The sequence below is a fragment of the Camelina sativa genome, chromosome 16 (assembly GCF_000633955.1).
Source record: "Camelina sativa cultivar DH55 chromosome 16, Cs, whole genome shotgun sequence".
Taxonomy (NCBI): domain Eukaryota; kingdom Viridiplantae; phylum Streptophyta; class Magnoliopsida; order Brassicales; family Brassicaceae; genus Camelina; species Camelina sativa.
The window spans coordinates 2509605-2524944 of NC_025700.1; the positions used below are offsets into that span (position 1 = coordinate 2509605).

The window sequence follows — 15340 nt, forward strand, 5'->3', positions numbered from 1 at the left end:
TAAGGTTAATTGAACCTACTAGGAGACATAAAAAATCTTAGTATCAAAAATATTATAACTGGATCCAGCCAAGATCAAATCACGGCCACATGCTACAAATGATCGGCCCGAAACACCTTTTGAGTTTTGTTATTAATTAGTACTCCGATATAGCCGGATTCGAAAAAGCCATCCATCCCGTTTATTAGGGTTCAATTCAACCCCTTTGTTGTCCAATATTCCTCTTTGTACGTCTCCGACATAGCTGATATAATGATCGTGTGCCTTTAGCTTCCATCTGGTTTGTGCCTCTCTCGACCTCGGATTGGGATCGATCACAGCTTATTTAATTCCACCTTAAAGTAAGTTGACAAAACGCAAAGTATCCCCGTCCCGTTTATTGTATAAAATTTCCCTATATTTAGACGTAATCGTATGTTGATACTTTAGATTAGGTATCCAAGTATATTCAAATTCAAGTATCCAAGTATATTCATGTGTATAGTTGCATCGAGACCTGATTTNTTTTTTTTTTTTTTTTTTGGCTCGATCGGGTCACCAATTTTTAAGTAAAGTTTATATTTTAATTTGTTACCAGATTTTATTGTTTGGCTTTTTGGCAGAGGAAATCGGAGTGTGGTTTCTCTGTCGCCTGTATGACGATCGTGACTTGGCTATCCGGTAAACCCAACAAAAATATTTATGAGCTCCAACAAAGCAATAGTCTTGGTAAACAAGGTATCACATGGTTTTAGCTTACTTTTTTGGACTTCATTGAGAACCCTTTGTTAACTTGTAGGTATAATTAGGGCATACACTTTTTAATTAGTCTTCAAACCAACAGTGTCATCCTGATCAGTGGCGGAGCTAGGGAATTACTCTTATAGGGGTCAATTTTTTTTTTAATGAACAAAATCTATTTATACTATCTTGATCTTTTCCTCACCTGTTTTTATTTTAGTGTCGAATTGATTTTTTTCCCACTAGCTATGAATTTAATATAATTTGGTTTTATTAACGTTCTCTCTCTCTCTTTTTCCTCGACCTCAAGCGTCTTGAGTTTCTTAAACAATGGGAGAAATATTGCCTGGAGAGGGCTCGCATAAATCTTGAGAAAGCAAAAGAACATAGCCGGCAAAATAACAAAGATGGTACGACGGTACAAATTAATTTTTTCCTTTTTTAATTATGACCACATATTTGAATCCATTTAGAACATGCTGTGTTTTGCGTGCATTGTCTTGCAGATGCTATACACTATTTGAAACTGAACAAGCTACACGAGCGAACAGCTCAAACATCTCGGAATTATCAGCTTATTGCACATGAAAAAGTGAGATATTCTCTATTGCATGTTTTTGTACATCATCTACATATTCTTTTTAAGTACCGATATATATATATATATATTTATATATAGTTGAATTTTATTATAATAACATCAAAATTCCTTTTGAACACAGTTGGTTTCGATGGAACGTGTGAGAAATAATTTGACCGAAGCGTGGCGAAATGAAGATCATACAACCAAGAAGACTACCCATGTCTTTATTTATTTTTCTTTGCTCCTCTTAAATATTATACTACCTTGTATCGTCTATCTACTACTAAGCTCATATAGTACGTCTTGTTTTTGGCATTTTTTTTTCTTTCCATTTTTTTAAAACAGTACAAAAAAGAAAATACTGTTATATCATGTGGTTTGGGCTAAACGGCCCATTTAAATTCTTCTAAAAAATTACTTACACGGCGGTTTCGACGACTTGTTATAATTGATTGATTCTTTCGGGTTTCGGACTTTGGAACGAGACGAGACCGGGTAACATGGATTTCGACGAGACCGTGCCACTAAGCCAGCGGTCGGAGTGGTCAGATGTGGTCCGGTTGACTCAGGACGATGGTCCGAATCCGGTGGTGCCGATCGCCTATAAGGATGAGTTCCGCGAGACTATGGATTACTTCCGTGCGATCTACTTCTCCGACGAGCGATCTCCTCGCGCACTTCGACTCACTGAAGAAACGCTCCGCTTAAACTCCGGGAACTACACAGTTAATCAATTCTTTTTTCAGTTTTTATTTTTTTTTTTATTTTTTTTTTAATTTTTTTTAAGTTTCTTCTATGCTTTGTTGGGTGCTTCTGAGCCCTAATCTCAAGTTGGAATTTGATTGGAGCATTAGTAGTAACTGAACTGAACTCTTATGGTTTTGAAATTTGATGGATCTAAGTCTTTAATTAGTCCTGTTCTTGTTCTCCCCTGACGACAATTTTCCCCTTTTTAAGGTGTGGCATTTTAGGCGCCTGGTACTTGAGGCGCTTAATCACGACTTGTATCAAGAACTCGAGTTCATCGAACGCATTGCTGAGGATAACTCTAAGAACTACCAATTGTGGTAAAGTTTATACCTTTTTATCCCTCGTTTGTCTCTATACCCTGAAGTAGTTGACTGATGAGGAACAATTTCGAACCAAGAACTGTATATGTTTGATTTATGAGATAGCAGCCTACGTTTTCATAGACTGTGGAGGAAGGTTTTTTTATAAAGAAGTTGTTGTCAAAGTTTGGAGTCTGTTTTGTGTATGCCGAGTCAGCCATTTTCTTAATTATGCTCTATCGTGGATGTTCTGTATATTTTAGATCAAAGTTCCTTCTTTTTTACACATTGTGAAGGTCATATAGTGCCACATATCTGCTGCTTAAGAAAAGTTGACCCTTGGTTCTGTGCTTTTGAGTGTGATGATGATCCATGGTTCTGCGCTAATATTTTCTTTTCTCTAGGCATCATCGGCGATGGGTTGCTGAGAAACTGGGTCCTGAGGTTGCAGGGAGAGAACTTGACTGTACTCGGCGAGTACTATCACTTGATGCCAAACATTATCATGCTTGGTCACATAGACAGGTTTGTGATCTCAATTACCTTGTTAAAGCATTCACTTGTTGGTGTTATACATATCTTTTTGCTTGATGTTTGGAAACAATCTACAGTGGGCACTACGTGCATTAGGAGGATGGGAAGATGAGCTTGATTACTGTCACGAGCTCCTTGAAGCTGACGTCTTTAACAATTCCGCATGGAATCAGGTAAATATGATTGTTGATACATACACTAGATTCTGTTTCCCAAATCTATAGATTCAGTCACTCTTTTAAATAACTTCGTTCCCCTTAACCTGGCAGAGGTACTACGTCATTACTCAATCTCCTTTGTTGGGAGGCTTAGAAGCTATGAGGGAATCTGAAGTAAGCTACATAATCAAAGCCATTTTAGCCAATCCCGCAAACGAGAGCTCATGGCGATACCTGAAAGGTCTTTACAAAGACGACAAAGAATCCTGGATTAGTGATCCAAGTGTTTCCTCAGTCTGTTTGAATGTTCTCTCTCGCACGGATTGCTTCCATGGATTCGCTCTTAGCACCCTTTTGGATCTTCTTTGCGACGGATTAAGACCAACGAATGAGCATAGAGACTCAGTGAGAGCTCTAGCTAATGAAGAACCAGATACCAACTTGGCATATTTGGTGTGTACTATTCTTGGTCGTGTAGATCCTATAAGAGCTAACTATTGGGCATGGAGGAAGAGCAAGATTACTGTGGCAGCAATGTGACTGACGAGTGACGACCCAAAATCACACTTGGAACAAAATTTGATTTTTAATTTTCGTATGTACTGCTTCGTTATGAATCATATGAACATGTTTTTCATATATATCAAAACAATCTTGAATTCTCTTTTTTCACTTCTTTTTTGATAGTCAAAGAAGCTTTCTCAACAATGATTTTGCAGAACCAACGATTGAATAAGACTCAACAACGCATTGCTTTCTCGTTAACCGGAAAAAACCAAAACCGGGTTTTGTCTCGCGGATTCCCCAATTTAAAGACAACAAATTAGTTTGATCTGAACTGAGCCAAAAAAAAAACAAATCAATTTGCAAATTCAATACATCGAATCGAAGGCTGTTGGGAAGTTAAGTTGTCGAAGTGGGAAGCATCGTAATTTGGTCGAAAGATTCGTTCTTTTCTCCGACAAGAAGAATGTCCACATCTGGGTTTAGTCTGTTCCTCGCTCTTCTACATCTCATGGGTTTCTTATTTCCGCTGAGAGTTTATGCAATTAGGTGATTACTGTTTTTTTGGGTGATAGCTTTGTTCCTATGTTTTTGCGTATCCCTGTTTTGTCCTCTCTTTGATTAATTTCCTTTAGATTTGGATGGATTTGCAGGAAGGATATCGGATTTTTAGAACAGAGGAGTTGCAGAACAACTGTCCAAGGAAGATACTTGATCTCAGATGATGAAGGTCAGCAAATTCCTATCCAATTCACTCCTTCATAGATCCATCTTTACTACATTTAGTCTCTTTCAACATAGATTTGGTGGTGAAAAAGTTTTTGTTTTTGTTTTGTTACGATGAATGGTTGTTGTTGGAACCTGTAGGCAATGTGTGCGATGCTCTGTCTTTGGAATCTCGAACCCGTTGTTGTCCTTGGAAAGGAGAAAGATTCTCTTGTCAGTGAGTCAATTTGATGAATCCTAAACAAGACTTATCTTTTTTTTTAAAGACTTAGTGTGTTCTTAATCAGACTTCTTTGGTTTGTGGGTTTGGCTTGAAGTGGATGCAACCTCCTTTCACAATGCTGCAAATCTTATGAATTTTGCGTTTCTTGCTGCTTGAATCCGTCTCGCGTATATCTATTTCCATGGAACCTTTGGTTTTTGTCTCTCTCTTCTTGCTTCATCTTTTTGTTTGTTTTAACTCACATTGAGTATATCTTCTGCAGACGATTCTTGCGCAGGTGGTTAAAGTAAAAGTTGCAAAGCCAGCTACAGCAGGTAAAATTGTCATTTTACGGCAGCTTAAATGTATTTGCATTTGCAAGATGATCATTTTTCCTTGACTTTGCCTATGAAAATTTCAGTTTAACGTCTATTTCTTCATTGGCAGGGACTTACAAGACTGTGTTTGATTTTTGTTCTGGGAGGTGCCGACATAATTCTGAGAGTGTGGTAAGCCATTTACTGTTTTTGTTTCTGTTAATAGGGATTTTTTCTTGGTGAAGTTTTTTGAGATTATATGTCATGAAGTTGAGCAATTTTGTGTTGTAAGAGAAGTTCTATTTGAGACTGATGGAATGTTCATGAAAGTATAATGAACCTATAGAGCAATAAAGAGCGAGACTTCATGTAATTTCTTTTATTCCCGAAACTTCTAGGTTCATGAAAATGCTTACCACAGCGAGTTTCACCATTGTTTTTCTCTGACATCAAATGCTTCAGGTGAGCTTCGATACCCTACTTTTTCTTTCAACTACCCTATCACTTTCATCAAATAACATAACTTAAAACAGGGGCTAATCTCACACAAGTTGAAACCAGACTACTTGGCATTGACGTTATCGTGGGAAGGTAAAAAAACACCCTTCACTTTCTTACCCGTTTGAATTGTATACGCTTTCGTGGAGACCATATCCCTTGACTCTTTATTGGATTTGGTTTAACAGTCAAGGAGATTCATGCGATGCAGTTTGCAAGTCACGTGGACAATTGTGTGTGATGAATAAACTCTCACTTCTAAACCAATGTGACGTGTAAGTTTCTTTTTAAGCAACTCATTTACCAGAGTCAATCTCTTAAACCAAACCATCAAGTCATGTTTCAGAGAGTTATATATCGCAATTTGGTATTCATATGGTTCTTTCCCTTATTATTTGTTTGCCTAGTATGAAAAGATACATGACCTGCAAAGGGTCGTGTTTAGCAAGTGCCGGGGGTGACCAACCTGCTGAAGTTGTCGAAGATGCGCCCAGAGATTTGGTATTTCATCTTTTATCCTCTCTTATGCGCGCTTCTTTAAGTGCCTGAATCCTCAGTGAAATATTTCATTTCATTTACATCGGCTTCTCCTGACTCAACTTTTGAATCTTGATCATAAACTGAGTGATTCCATATGTAATGTGGTTTGCAGTATTCAGGCGCGTGTTTGTATACCCGGACAGAATCAATGCTGTCCTGTGACGGTTCACACCAACACACCCGACGACTCTGCCCATGTGCCTAGAAACTAGTCAGTGCCAAGAAGTGTACCATAATTTTTTTTCCGCCTCTTGTAGCGGTTTTAGAATGCAATTTGAAACCCTGATCATGTATTTTTCTCATGGTGAAAGAAAACATATTCTTGATAGATATACACGCAGATGACTAAAACGTTTATTCATTGAATACCACAGACCGAGAGAAAAAAGCATCTGTCCACATCAAGTGTAACGTGTGTGTGGCCTACATTGAGAATTAACTACAAGGCTACAGAAGCAGCAACGTATTCTTTAGATATTAGTCACACACTGATCATTATATGAGGTGCAGCTTTCTTGAACAGAGCCAAAATGCCTACTTTGTATTCATCCACAGTCTCTCTCTCTCTCTCTCTTCACCAAATCTGCAAAGAGGACAACAACACGAAAAAAGGCCTTTATGAACAGCTGGGGATTCAAAGTTGCTTCAGATTTTGATCTGTATAAGAATAACTGCATTAGTTTCATGGTCTGAAGATCTGCAGAACTTGTGAATGAATAAAATACACATTAATCAACCAAGACACAGACTTGTTTTCGTTTTTGGTGTTAACTAGTAATGGTCTGACTTTGTTCTTACATACATAATCACAATGATACCGCCATCGAAGAGAAACCCAATTTTAATTGATGATATATGATTACAGAGATTCGTTTATACTTTTGACAATATCAGCAAATCAATAAAATAAAAATAAAAGGAGAAAGACCATTAATTAGAAGGTGTAGTTTGTTTTAAACAGTCTTTTGTCTCCTCCTGCTGGTGTCTCAGTCTGTTGTTCCTTAGCCACGGCGACACCTCTGTTAAGCTCTTGTTCTGTCTCTCCACTGTTATCATCATCAGCAGTCGCAAAAGCGGGATGGCTTAAAACGCATTTGAGAAGCTGCGTACCTCTCAAGGCGTTAGTGAGCGGTAAGTGTCCTAAAGGCGTTTCATCGTTAAGCTCCCACTTGAATTCGTCAGGAAACGCTCTGTAACCGTATTGAACAACCTCTGTATCAAGAAGCTTCATCCACTCAACTTTAACGAAGAATCTTGTGAAATCTTTCTTCACTTTCAACCAGATTTTGCGCTGCACGCTGTAACCGAATCTCCCGTCGCTGTGTTTCATCCATAGATTGTCTATAGCTTTGAGATCTTCGGTCGAGATTGATTTCACCTCGGAGAAGAAAACGTAGCCGCGCTTCACGGCGGCTTCTCCTGCTATCTGAATGAGTAATCTCCGAGTCTCCTCGTCGGCTTGTCGGAAGTTTTGACTGACGAGGTGGTTCTCCAAAACGTCGAATATGGTCGCGGATTCGGCGGTCGTGGCGGAGGCGTTTGTGGTAGAAACGGCGGAGACGGCCACGGAGGAGGAGGAGGAAGAAGCAGAGCAGATAAGTGAGAATGTTGCGGCGGAAGTGGGTTGTTTGAGGGAGAGAGAAGTAGGTACGAAATGAGATTGGGAAGGGAGATTGTGGCGGTGGTGCGTGTAAGAAGAGTGGTGGAGAGAGTTTGTGGTCGCCATTGAAGGGAGGAAGAGAGAGAAGTCACGTCAGAGAGAAGATAGAGAGAGAGCGAAGTTGGAGAGTTTTAAAGAAGAAGTGAGAGAGATAAGGTGTGGACTGTGGAGGATCAGGAAGTAGTAAGCGGGGTCGATTCTGATTGGTCACTTTTGGGTCAGGTCTGATTCTCTTTTTTTTTTCCCTGTTTACTTTATTTTCCATTTTAATTTGCCAGAAAAAAAAAAAACGATTTCTAGTAATGCATCAATAATTATATTAAACTAAAAGATTTGATGTCTACGTCATTTATCTCGTTATCGTTCATGAAAGAAAGTCTTCTAATATTGTAAATACATTTTTAGTTTATTTTTTGATATTAAAATGGGAAAAGAAAATGTATAGAAATTGGTCAAATACTGGTTAAAAAAGCAGTCAATAATATGGTCATAAATCTGTTATTTTCCACGTCACAATTTTGTAAACATCTACATATAATGGGCCGTTAATGGGTTTTAGGTTCATGGGCGAATTATCCTATGATTTGAAAACGATGCCGTTTTGGAGGGGTTGTGCTGGACAGGAAGGAAGGATCAACATAGAAAAGAGAACTCTGATGGCGCCATCTTTGAAGAGCGCAGTCGACGGCTTGTTTTGGTTATTGAAGAATATATATAAACAACCCTTTTTTCTTAGTGCCGCCACAGTCACCGCCGCAATTCCTTTTTTTTTTCTTTTCGAAATTCCTAGATCGAGATTGCTTGGCGGGAGTTTAGAGAGAGAGAGAGACGAAGAAGAGGATTTTTTTTTTTTAAAGGAGTTTTGGTTTTGGTATTGGTGATTCCGACGATCGGAGGAGAAGGTGTTTTGATTGATTTAGGGCGTGTGTTGGGCCTGAGGAAATAAATGGGTCGCAGTTCGAAGAAAAAGAAGAAACGCGGAGGTAGCGGAAGAAGGGGTCAGCTCAAAGACCATGGATCTAATGATGATGAAGATAATGAACTTCTCTCTGAGGAGATCACTGCTCTGTAAGTTTTGTTAACTCTTCATTTTCTTTTATGAAACGAGTTATCCAGGGTAATGTGGGATTTAGGGTTTTTGGAGATTTGTGTGTTTATGTTTTGATTTTTGATAGAAGTTGCCATGAGCTTTAGAGATGTGCTATGATTGGATTTTGTGTGACACTAGACAGCTGACAACAGATACCTATTTTTTGAACTATGGGATTTGATATTTTGATTGTTCAGGTGTTACAGGGGAAAACAATAGCAATATTTTTTTGTAAATGTTGTTAAAGATGTGTACTTTTACTTAATACCTGTGTAAAATTAGGACTGGAGCTAGTCATTTCTTTCTCTTTTAAAAATATGGACAAGAATGAACCTCTATATGAATTTTAACAAAAAGAAGGATCGTTTTTTATGTTTTCAGCACTGCAATATTTCAAGAGGACTGCAAAATTGTTTCAGGTTCGGGATCGCCTCCGCAAATAGTTATTAAACTCAGGTTTTCTTCTTACCGATTAGCTCTGCTGTGATGTTTTTTAAATTTATGCCTGAAGAAATGCGTCTTATCCACCGAGCTCTTGTAATTCGAGCAGGCCTTACTCGAAAGATATGGGATATGAGGACATTGACATCTCTGCTATGCTTTTAGTGAGGTGAGTATCTTCTTTCTGAATCTATGACAACAACAGTAAAATATGCCGATCTTTTCTGAATTTATCCCCCTTCTAACTAATTTTTCCTTGTAGATGCTTACCAGGATATCCTTACAAATCCCCGAAGCTGCAGATTACTCCAGAACAAGGGTTGACAATAGCTGATGCTGAGAAGCTTTTATCTCTTCTCGAGGACCAGGTTATGAGATGGGAATCATTTTTCTATTTCTAATCAGAAATGCTCTGTGCTGACACGAGGTACTCAAAGAGTTATATATTATGCAGGCAAATTCCAATGCTCGTGAAGGTCGGGTTATGATATTCAACTTGGTGGAGGCTGCTCAAGAGTTTTTATCAGAAATACTTCCAGAAAGTCATGATGAGGAATCGGTAAGTATATTCACCCAAATGACTGTTTATGCCATGGTTATGTATTCGATCTATCGACGGTATCCTTAACTGCTGGTCAAAAGAAAATTTATTGCTTCTCGTATATGTTTGCATTGGTTGTTCTTCTTGTAAATTCAGTGTTATTATGTCTTTCTGAAGGTTCCATCCTTGACTGCACACCGAAGCGCTCAGTTCATTGAGCAACCTATGCTTTCAAATAAAGCAAAATCGTGTTCTGGTGGACCTTTTGTTTATGGTTTTATAGACCTATTTAGTGGCTTGGAAGATGCTAGAAATTGGAGTCTGACTCCAGATGAGAATAGGGGAATAGTATCTTCAGTAAAATCCCACCCACTAGATGCTTCAAGAATTTTGCATGAGAAGCCGGACAAGAATCTGAAGCGATTTGAAGACCATGCTAAAGAAGAAGTTGCACTGCCTGCTCCCATTGCCAAACTAAATACTGTTCAAGAGGATAATGTTGATGATACAAGCATCTCTTCTTTTGAGTCAAGTAAATCTAGTGACGATGTGGAATCTGGAATTTTCCAAAATCAGAAGAAGGTGAGGGGAGGTCTATCTACTTTATCTCAATCCCTCTTTTTCCTTTTTAAGATATTGGGCCTCTGCATAATTCTGTGTATGGTGACTGATGAGTGAGCACAACAAATCAATTACTGGTCCCTTAAATATGAGACACTCTCCAGATATAATATAATTAGAATTATGTGAATGGGGAGCTCTGCACGTTTTCTTTTGGTTTAGTCATCATAAATACAGTTCAAGATAACTGGCGTATCTTGACCAACAAAGCAAGAATTAAGAAAGAAGAGTCATATACCTCCTGTCAAGTATGCGTCCACTTTTGGTTGCTTAATGCTGTTGTTGTTTGCATTGATTGTTTCTCTTAGCAGGAATCAAATCTTCAAGATGATACAGCTGAAGGTGATACAACTGAAGATGACAGCAGTAACTCTGAAAGTGAGTCGCTGGGGTCATGGTCCTCTGATTCCTTAGCTCAAGATCAAGTGCCCCAAATTAGCAAGAAAGATCTGTTGATGGTCCATTTACTTCGAGTAGCTTGCACTTCCAGAGGACCTTTGGCTGATGCATTGCCTCATATAACTGATGAACTGCATCAGCTTGGTGTAAGTCTTTTGGATAATATAAATTTTCAATATTTTTTTCTATCTATTAAGGGAAGCTTCTTCATTTTTTTTCCCCGAAAACCCTGTTAAATAGTAGTATTTTTTTAACCATTTCAGATATTGTCTGAAGAAGTGTTGGATTTAGCTTCCAAATCATCTCCAGACTTTAATAGAGCCTTTGAACATGTATTCAATCAAAACATGGTGCGTATCCCTTGGCCACTTCATCGTTATAAATTCTTTATTTGAGTTTCAAGTAATGCATCTGATTAATTTTATCTTTTAAGGCCTCAACCAGAGTTCCTCAGTTTTGGGAGCCACCTTCTGATTCTGGCGAGCCAAAGGCCTCACTCCCCAGTTCACGGTATCTCAATGACTTTGAAGAGTTGAAACCCCTTGGTATATTCTCTATTATGCTTTTCTTTCTCTTTCTAGTTTTAAAGGTTATATATATGAATGATATGACGTTAATTCCCTGTGTGAACTTGATCAAATTCAGCAGTGTCTTTGCACAATGGTTTGCAAGATGTTATTCATTAGTTATTTAGATGCGTATCAACTTCTGCAGCAAATTGTCCACCTTCTTAGCATATTCTCTGCAGTTTGTTTAGAGGAAGTAGTTTTCCTTCTCTTTGCTGAAACTCTTTGTTCGCAGGCCAAGGTGGGTTTGGCCGCGTTGTCTTGTGCAAAAATAAACTGGATGGAAGACAATATGCAATGAAGAAAATTCGACTGAAGGACAAAGAGATACCTGTCAACAATCGGATACAGCGGTAAGTGAAAAGACTGTTCACATTATCCTTGATATCTATTGGTTCATGAGTATGATGCTAAAATTGTTTCTACATGTGCTCATTATGAGGTACTCAGAGAAGTAGCAACACTTTCCCGTTTGCAGCATCAGCATGTTGTACGTTACTATCAGGTAAAGGTCTTTTTTGCTCATCTGAATTTTGTACTGAGTAATGACTATATTCAGTGAGATACCTTGATATTGGATACCACCACGTGTACATCTTGTTGTCATAAAATTTCCGCTGCTTAGTGCTATTCTTTTTGCCTATGCTCTATTTGTTAACGATATTAATTTTTCACGAAAATAGGCCTGGTTCGAAACAGGAGTTGCTGATCCTTATGGTGGCGCAAATTGGGGATCAAAAACTGCAGGGAGTTCAATGTTCAGTTACTCGGGTGCAGTGTCAACTGAAATTCCTGAGCAGGACAATAAGCTTGAGTCAACTTATCTATATATTCAAATGGAGTATTGTCCAAGGTAAAGAGTTTATAAGCCCAACCTAAACTCTTATAATTTCACCCCGCCCATATCCTGAGCTTTTGAAACTTAGATAAATCATTGGTTTTACTTAAATATGTTGATTTTTGACATTGTGAGCTGAGTTATTTCTAAGTTCCTCACTTTCTTACGCTTACTTATTTACATATATTAGTGGTCGAAGAAAATATATATGCAAAGTAAAATGATCTAAAATGTCCGATGTTTCTATAAAATTGCGGATCAGTGCATTTCATCTCGTTTTTATTACCTTTTAGTATTTCTGTAGTCTAGCTTTGGTTGCTTTCTTGTTTTCTCTTCTTACTTTTTCTGTTCATACAATGTTCAAGGACTCTCCGCCAGGTTTTTGAATCATATAATCACTTCGACAAAGATTTTGCGTGGCATTTAAGTCGCCAAATTGTAGAAGGCTTAGCTCATATCCATGGACAAGGAATAATTCATCGTGACTTTACACCGAACAATATTTTCTTTGACGCCCGAAATGATATCAAAATTGGGGATTTTGGTCTTGGTATGCTTCCCTACCTAATGCTATTCTTTGCTTAATTTCTTGGTATGTCTGTTGTCCACATGCTTCTCTGTGTTAGACTTAAAGCTCTTTAATAATGTAACGAAGGTAGGTTCCTTGTCATGCTGGATTTTTTGCGTTTTATCCTTCAAAAGTTTACTATGTTGTTCAAGTCTTTGAATAAAAGAATCAACCTAGTCATCTCATTGTACTGTGATTATTCGACCTGTGGAATGGAGAAAAGAAACGATGATGCATGCATTTTCTTACCTTATCAGCAAAGTTCCTGAAGCTGGAACAGTTGGATCAAGATGGGGGTGTCTCTATGGATGTGGCTGGAAGTGGGGTTGATAGTACTGGTCAAGCCGGTACTTACTTTTACACAGCACCTGAAATTGAGCAAGGTTGGCCTAAGATTGATGAAAAGGTTAGTAGCTGTTGGTGCCTTGGCTGAGTCTTATCCATAAAATGTTTGTATTTACTTTTTCTTCTGGTCCTAAGGTTTTTATTATTTCTTCTTATGTCTGTGTTTCTAAATGATGTTTTTAAATTGTAGGCCGACATGTATAGCTTAGGGGTTGTGTTCTTCGAACTTTGGCACCCTTTTGGAACCGCCATGGAGAGACACATTACTTTAACTAATCTGAAGCTGAAAGGGGAACTACCTCTCAAATGGGTAAATGAATTTCCCGAACAGGCTTCTCTACTGCGGCGTTTAATGTCTCCAAGTCCATCTGATCGCCCCTCTGCGACAGAACTTCTTCAGCATGCATTTCCTCCCAGAATGGAATCTGAGTTACTGGATAGTAAGTTCATTTCAGTTCTCTATTTGAGTCGATATCAAATGAACGTTCTTTGTTGTTTGGGATTTTCATCTGATCTGTGATGTTTTTCTACTATGGCTAAACAATCAATAGTCTTGTATTGTCTCCATTTCGCTGAAAAAAAATTCGTCAATTGGATGTCTGTCTGTTTAGGTCACTCGCTCCTAAAGGCTAAAGCATACAAATTACTCGAGTTGGTGTTAGTAGTGGATATGTTCACTTTTATTTTGATGACATGTTGATTCTTTCTCAAAATCATATCCTTTTTTTTCGGTCTTTTTCACCTGACATCAAGTAACCCGTTTCTTTTTTTTGAATTTCAGATATATTAAGAATAATGCAAACTTCTGAAGATTCAAGTGTCTATGATAGAGTAGTAAATGTGATATTTGATGAAGAAGTATTAGAGACGAAATTCCATCAGTCTAGTAGATCGAGACTGTGTGCAGATGATAGTTATGTTCAATACACAGAGATGGATACAGAGCTTCGTGATTATGTTGTTGAAATCACAAAGGAAGTCTTTAGGCAGCATTGTGCGAAGCATCTGGAGGTCATCCCAATGCGTTTACTTGGTGATTGTCCTCAGTTTAGCAGGTATACTTGTTTACTTGGTGCTATCCATTATCTGTCATTCAAACTAGATTTTGATCTAACTTTTATCTTCCCTCTAAAGGAAAACTGTAAAACTTTTGACCAATGGAGGAGATATGCTTGAACTATGCTATGAGCTACGACTGCCTTTTGTGCACTGGATTAACGTAAATCAGGTGCGGTTTTTCTTACGCTTATCGTTCTTCTGTTTCTGGTATGTTAAACAGAAAAGTGCTCATATAGTTGGTACGACTTTCTATTTGAGATTTTCTCTAGTGAGTTTTAGAGTCAGTTGGTAGTTAGGTCTAATTTTGAAGGAACAGATCCAGGATATTTTAATTAAGAATACTATAATTTTTAAGAGACTATGTAATGCTAATTACAGTTAAAGCGTACTGTCACATCATTTAAATAAAGTTTGAAATGATTTGGATTTTGCGCAAGTCATAGTCATAGTGCTTTATTTAGCTAATTTGGCACCCGTCAATTTTGCAATGCAGAAATCCTCATTCAAGCGATATGAAATATCTCATGTCTACAGGAGAGCAATTGGCCATTCTCCACCAAATCCATGTCTTCAGGTATTGTGCTCACACTTTCTGCTAAGATAAATGCTGGCCAATATAGTGTAAGATAAACTGGCTGTTTATTTTACCATTTATTTTCTCTGTCAAAAAGAGGATGTGCTCATAAATGTTTTGATTGCCAATAGGCGGACTTTGACATTGTTGGAGGCACACCGTCCCTGACGGAGGCAGAAGTCCTCAAGGTTATCATTTTATTCACGATATAAATGAAATGAATCTTCTACTTTTATATATTGAGTTAATGATCATTACATGGTTTATAAGTCACACTGCCAACTTTTGGAGGAAATGTAGTGAGTGTTATGATGGTGCTTCTGGGAAACTAACGTGTAAAATGAACAATTATTTGCTTATTCTCCTGCCTTATGCATTTTGCTAGAGAGTTTGCATCTCCTGCACCGTTTTAATCCACCAACTTTTCAGGTGATAGTGGACATCACAACCCACATATTTCATCGCGGATCTTGTGACATTCATTTGAATCATGGAGATTTGCTGGATGCGATTTGGTCCTGGGCAGGAATTAAGGCAGAGCATAGACGAAAGGTTGCAGAGGTATGGTTATTGTTAGTTCAAGCCTTCAAGGATATGGGTCATTGTATCAATTGTTTTTTTTCAGTATCTTGTCCAAAATCTTTTTCGTGTTTTCCAATTGAAGCTTCTTTCCATGATGGGATCCTTGCGTCCTCAGTCATCTGAGCGGAAGTTAAAATGGGTTTTCATAAGACGTCAACTTCTGCAGGTTTGAGGCTACACAATAACCTATGCGTGGTTGGCAATTATAGTAACTTGCCACATATC

At 38.1% G+C, this 15340-nt stretch overlaps 4 protein-coding genes across 9 annotated transcripts in view; 3 read left to right on the plus strand and 1 right to left on the minus strand.

Annotated features, from left to right (window-relative positions):
• Positions 1746 to 3696, plus strand: LOC104749418 (protein farnesyltransferase/geranylgeranyltransferase type-1 subunit alpha). Its single transcript, XM_010471047.2, has 5 exons — positions 1746 to 2028; positions 2261 to 2370; positions 2757 to 2877; positions 2964 to 3059; positions 3156 to 3696. Exons 1-5 carry the CDS (start codon positions 1804 to 1806, stop codon positions 3582 to 3584), a joined length of 981 nt encoding a protein of 326 aa, XP_010469349.1. The 5' UTR covers positions 1746 to 1803; the 3' UTR covers positions 3585 to 3696.
• LOC104749420 lies at positions 3889 to 6297 on the plus strand. 3 transcript variants are annotated; one of them, XM_010471050.2, is made up of 12 exons: positions 3889 to 4097; positions 4184 to 4278; positions 4416 to 4491; positions 4592 to 4664; positions 4760 to 4811; positions 4924 to 4985; positions 5192 to 5255; positions 5327 to 5384; positions 5480 to 5566; positions 5699 to 5792; positions 5944 to 6042; positions 6206 to 6297. In XM_010471050.2, the coding sequence occupies exons 1-11, from the start codon at positions 4015 to 4017 to the stop codon at positions 6034 to 6036; spliced, it is 837 nt and encodes a 278-aa protein (XP_010469352.1). In that variant the 5' UTR covers positions 3889 to 4014; the 3' UTR covers positions 6037 to 6042; positions 6206 to 6297. The 3 variants fall into 3 exon arrangements, with proteins under 3 accessions (XP_010469352.1, XP_010469351.1, XP_010469353.1); XM_010471049.2 differs by lacking the exon at positions 6206 to 6297 and having other exon boundaries at positions 5944 to 6159; XM_010471051.2 differs by lacking the exon at positions 6206 to 6297 and having other exon boundaries at positions 4202 to 4278; positions 5944 to 6159.
• LOC104749419 (tetrapyrrole-binding protein, chloroplastic) lies at positions 6174 to 7623 on the minus strand. 2 transcript variants are annotated; one of them, XM_010471048.2, is made up of 2 exons: positions 6760 to 7623; positions 6174 to 6414 (listed from the first exon to the last, which is right to left on the minus strand). In XM_010471048.2, the coding sequence occupies exon 1, from the start codon at positions 7555 to 7557 to the stop codon at positions 6766 to 6768; it is 792 nt and encodes a 263-aa protein (XP_010469350.1). In that variant the 5' UTR covers positions 7558 to 7623; the 3' UTR covers positions 6174 to 6414; positions 6760 to 6765. The 2 variants fall into 2 exon arrangements, with proteins under 2 accessions (XP_010469350.1, XP_019094039.1); XM_019238494.1 differs by lacking the exon at positions 6174 to 6414 and adding an exon at positions 6474 to 6488.
• LOC104749421 (eIF-2-alpha kinase GCN2) overlaps positions 8139 to 15340 on the plus strand; it is a 9771-nt gene continuing 2569 nt past the window's right edge. The window contains exons 1-21 of one of the 3 annotated variants that reach the window (XM_010471054.2): positions 8139 to 8559; positions 8963 to 9037; positions 9132 to 9191; positions 9285 to 9390; positions 9477 to 9581; positions 9741 to 10145; positions 10493 to 10729; positions 10847 to 10933; positions 11017 to 11128; positions 11385 to 11502; positions 11600 to 11654; positions 11833 to 12002; positions 12353 to 12537; positions 12813 to 12961; positions 13091 to 13340; positions 13682 to 13955; positions 14035 to 14128; positions 14453 to 14533; positions 14665 to 14721; positions 14963 to 15094; positions 15198 to 15281. In XM_010471054.2, the coding sequence (XP_010469356.1) occupies positions 8438 to 8559; positions 8963 to 9037; positions 9132 to 9191; positions 9285 to 9390; positions 9477 to 9581; positions 9741 to 10145; positions 10493 to 10729; positions 10847 to 10933; positions 11017 to 11128; positions 11385 to 11502; positions 11600 to 11654; positions 11833 to 12002; positions 12353 to 12537; positions 12813 to 12961; positions 13091 to 13340; positions 13682 to 13955; positions 14035 to 14128; positions 14453 to 14533; positions 14665 to 14721; positions 14963 to 15094; positions 15198 to 15281 (2958 nt within the window). In that variant the 5' untranslated portion in view covers positions 8139 to 8437. The remainder of the gene's footprint in view (positions 8560 to 8962; positions 9038 to 9131; positions 9192 to 9284; positions 9391 to 9476; positions 9582 to 9740; positions 10146 to 10492; positions 10730 to 10846; positions 10934 to 11016; positions 11129 to 11384; positions 11503 to 11599; positions 11655 to 11832; positions 12003 to 12352; positions 12538 to 12812; positions 12962 to 13090; positions 13341 to 13681; positions 13956 to 14034; positions 14129 to 14452; positions 14534 to 14664; positions 14722 to 14962; positions 15095 to 15197; positions 15282 to 15340) is intronic. The other 2 variants (XM_010471052.2, XM_010471053.2) reach the window with 2 other exon arrangements.

Excerpts from the sequence above, each read along its gene's own strand:
- LOC104749418 (XM_010471047.2), top strand. The coding sequence starts at position 1,804 with ATGGATTTCGACGAGACCGTGCCACTAAGCCAGCGGTCGGAGTGGTCA. Across the intron at positions 2,029-2,260 it reads TAAACTCCGGGAACTACACA|GTGTGGCATTTTAGGCGCCT; the intron begins GTTAATCAATTC and ends CCCCTTTTTAAG. Across the intron at positions 3,060-3,155 it reads ACAATTCCGCATGGAATCAG|AGGTACTACGTCATTACTCA; the intron begins GTAAATATGATT and ends TTAACCTGGCAG.
- LOC104749420 (XM_010471050.2), top strand. The coding sequence starts at position 4,015 with ATGTCCACATCTGGGTTTAGTCTGTTCCTCGCTCTTCTACATCTCATG. Across the intron at positions 4,279-4,415 it reads CTTGATCTCAGATGATGAAG|GCAATGTGTGCGATGCTCTG; the intron begins GTCAGCAAATTC and ends TGGAACCTGTAG. Across the intron at positions 5,567-5,698 it reads CTTCTAAACCAATGTGACGT|TATGAAAAGATACATGACCT; the intron begins GTAAGTTTCTTT and ends TTGTTTGCCTAG.
- LOC104749419 (XM_010471048.2), bottom strand. The coding sequence starts at position 7,557 with ATGGCGACCACAAACTCTCTCCACCACTCTTCTTACACGCACCACCGC.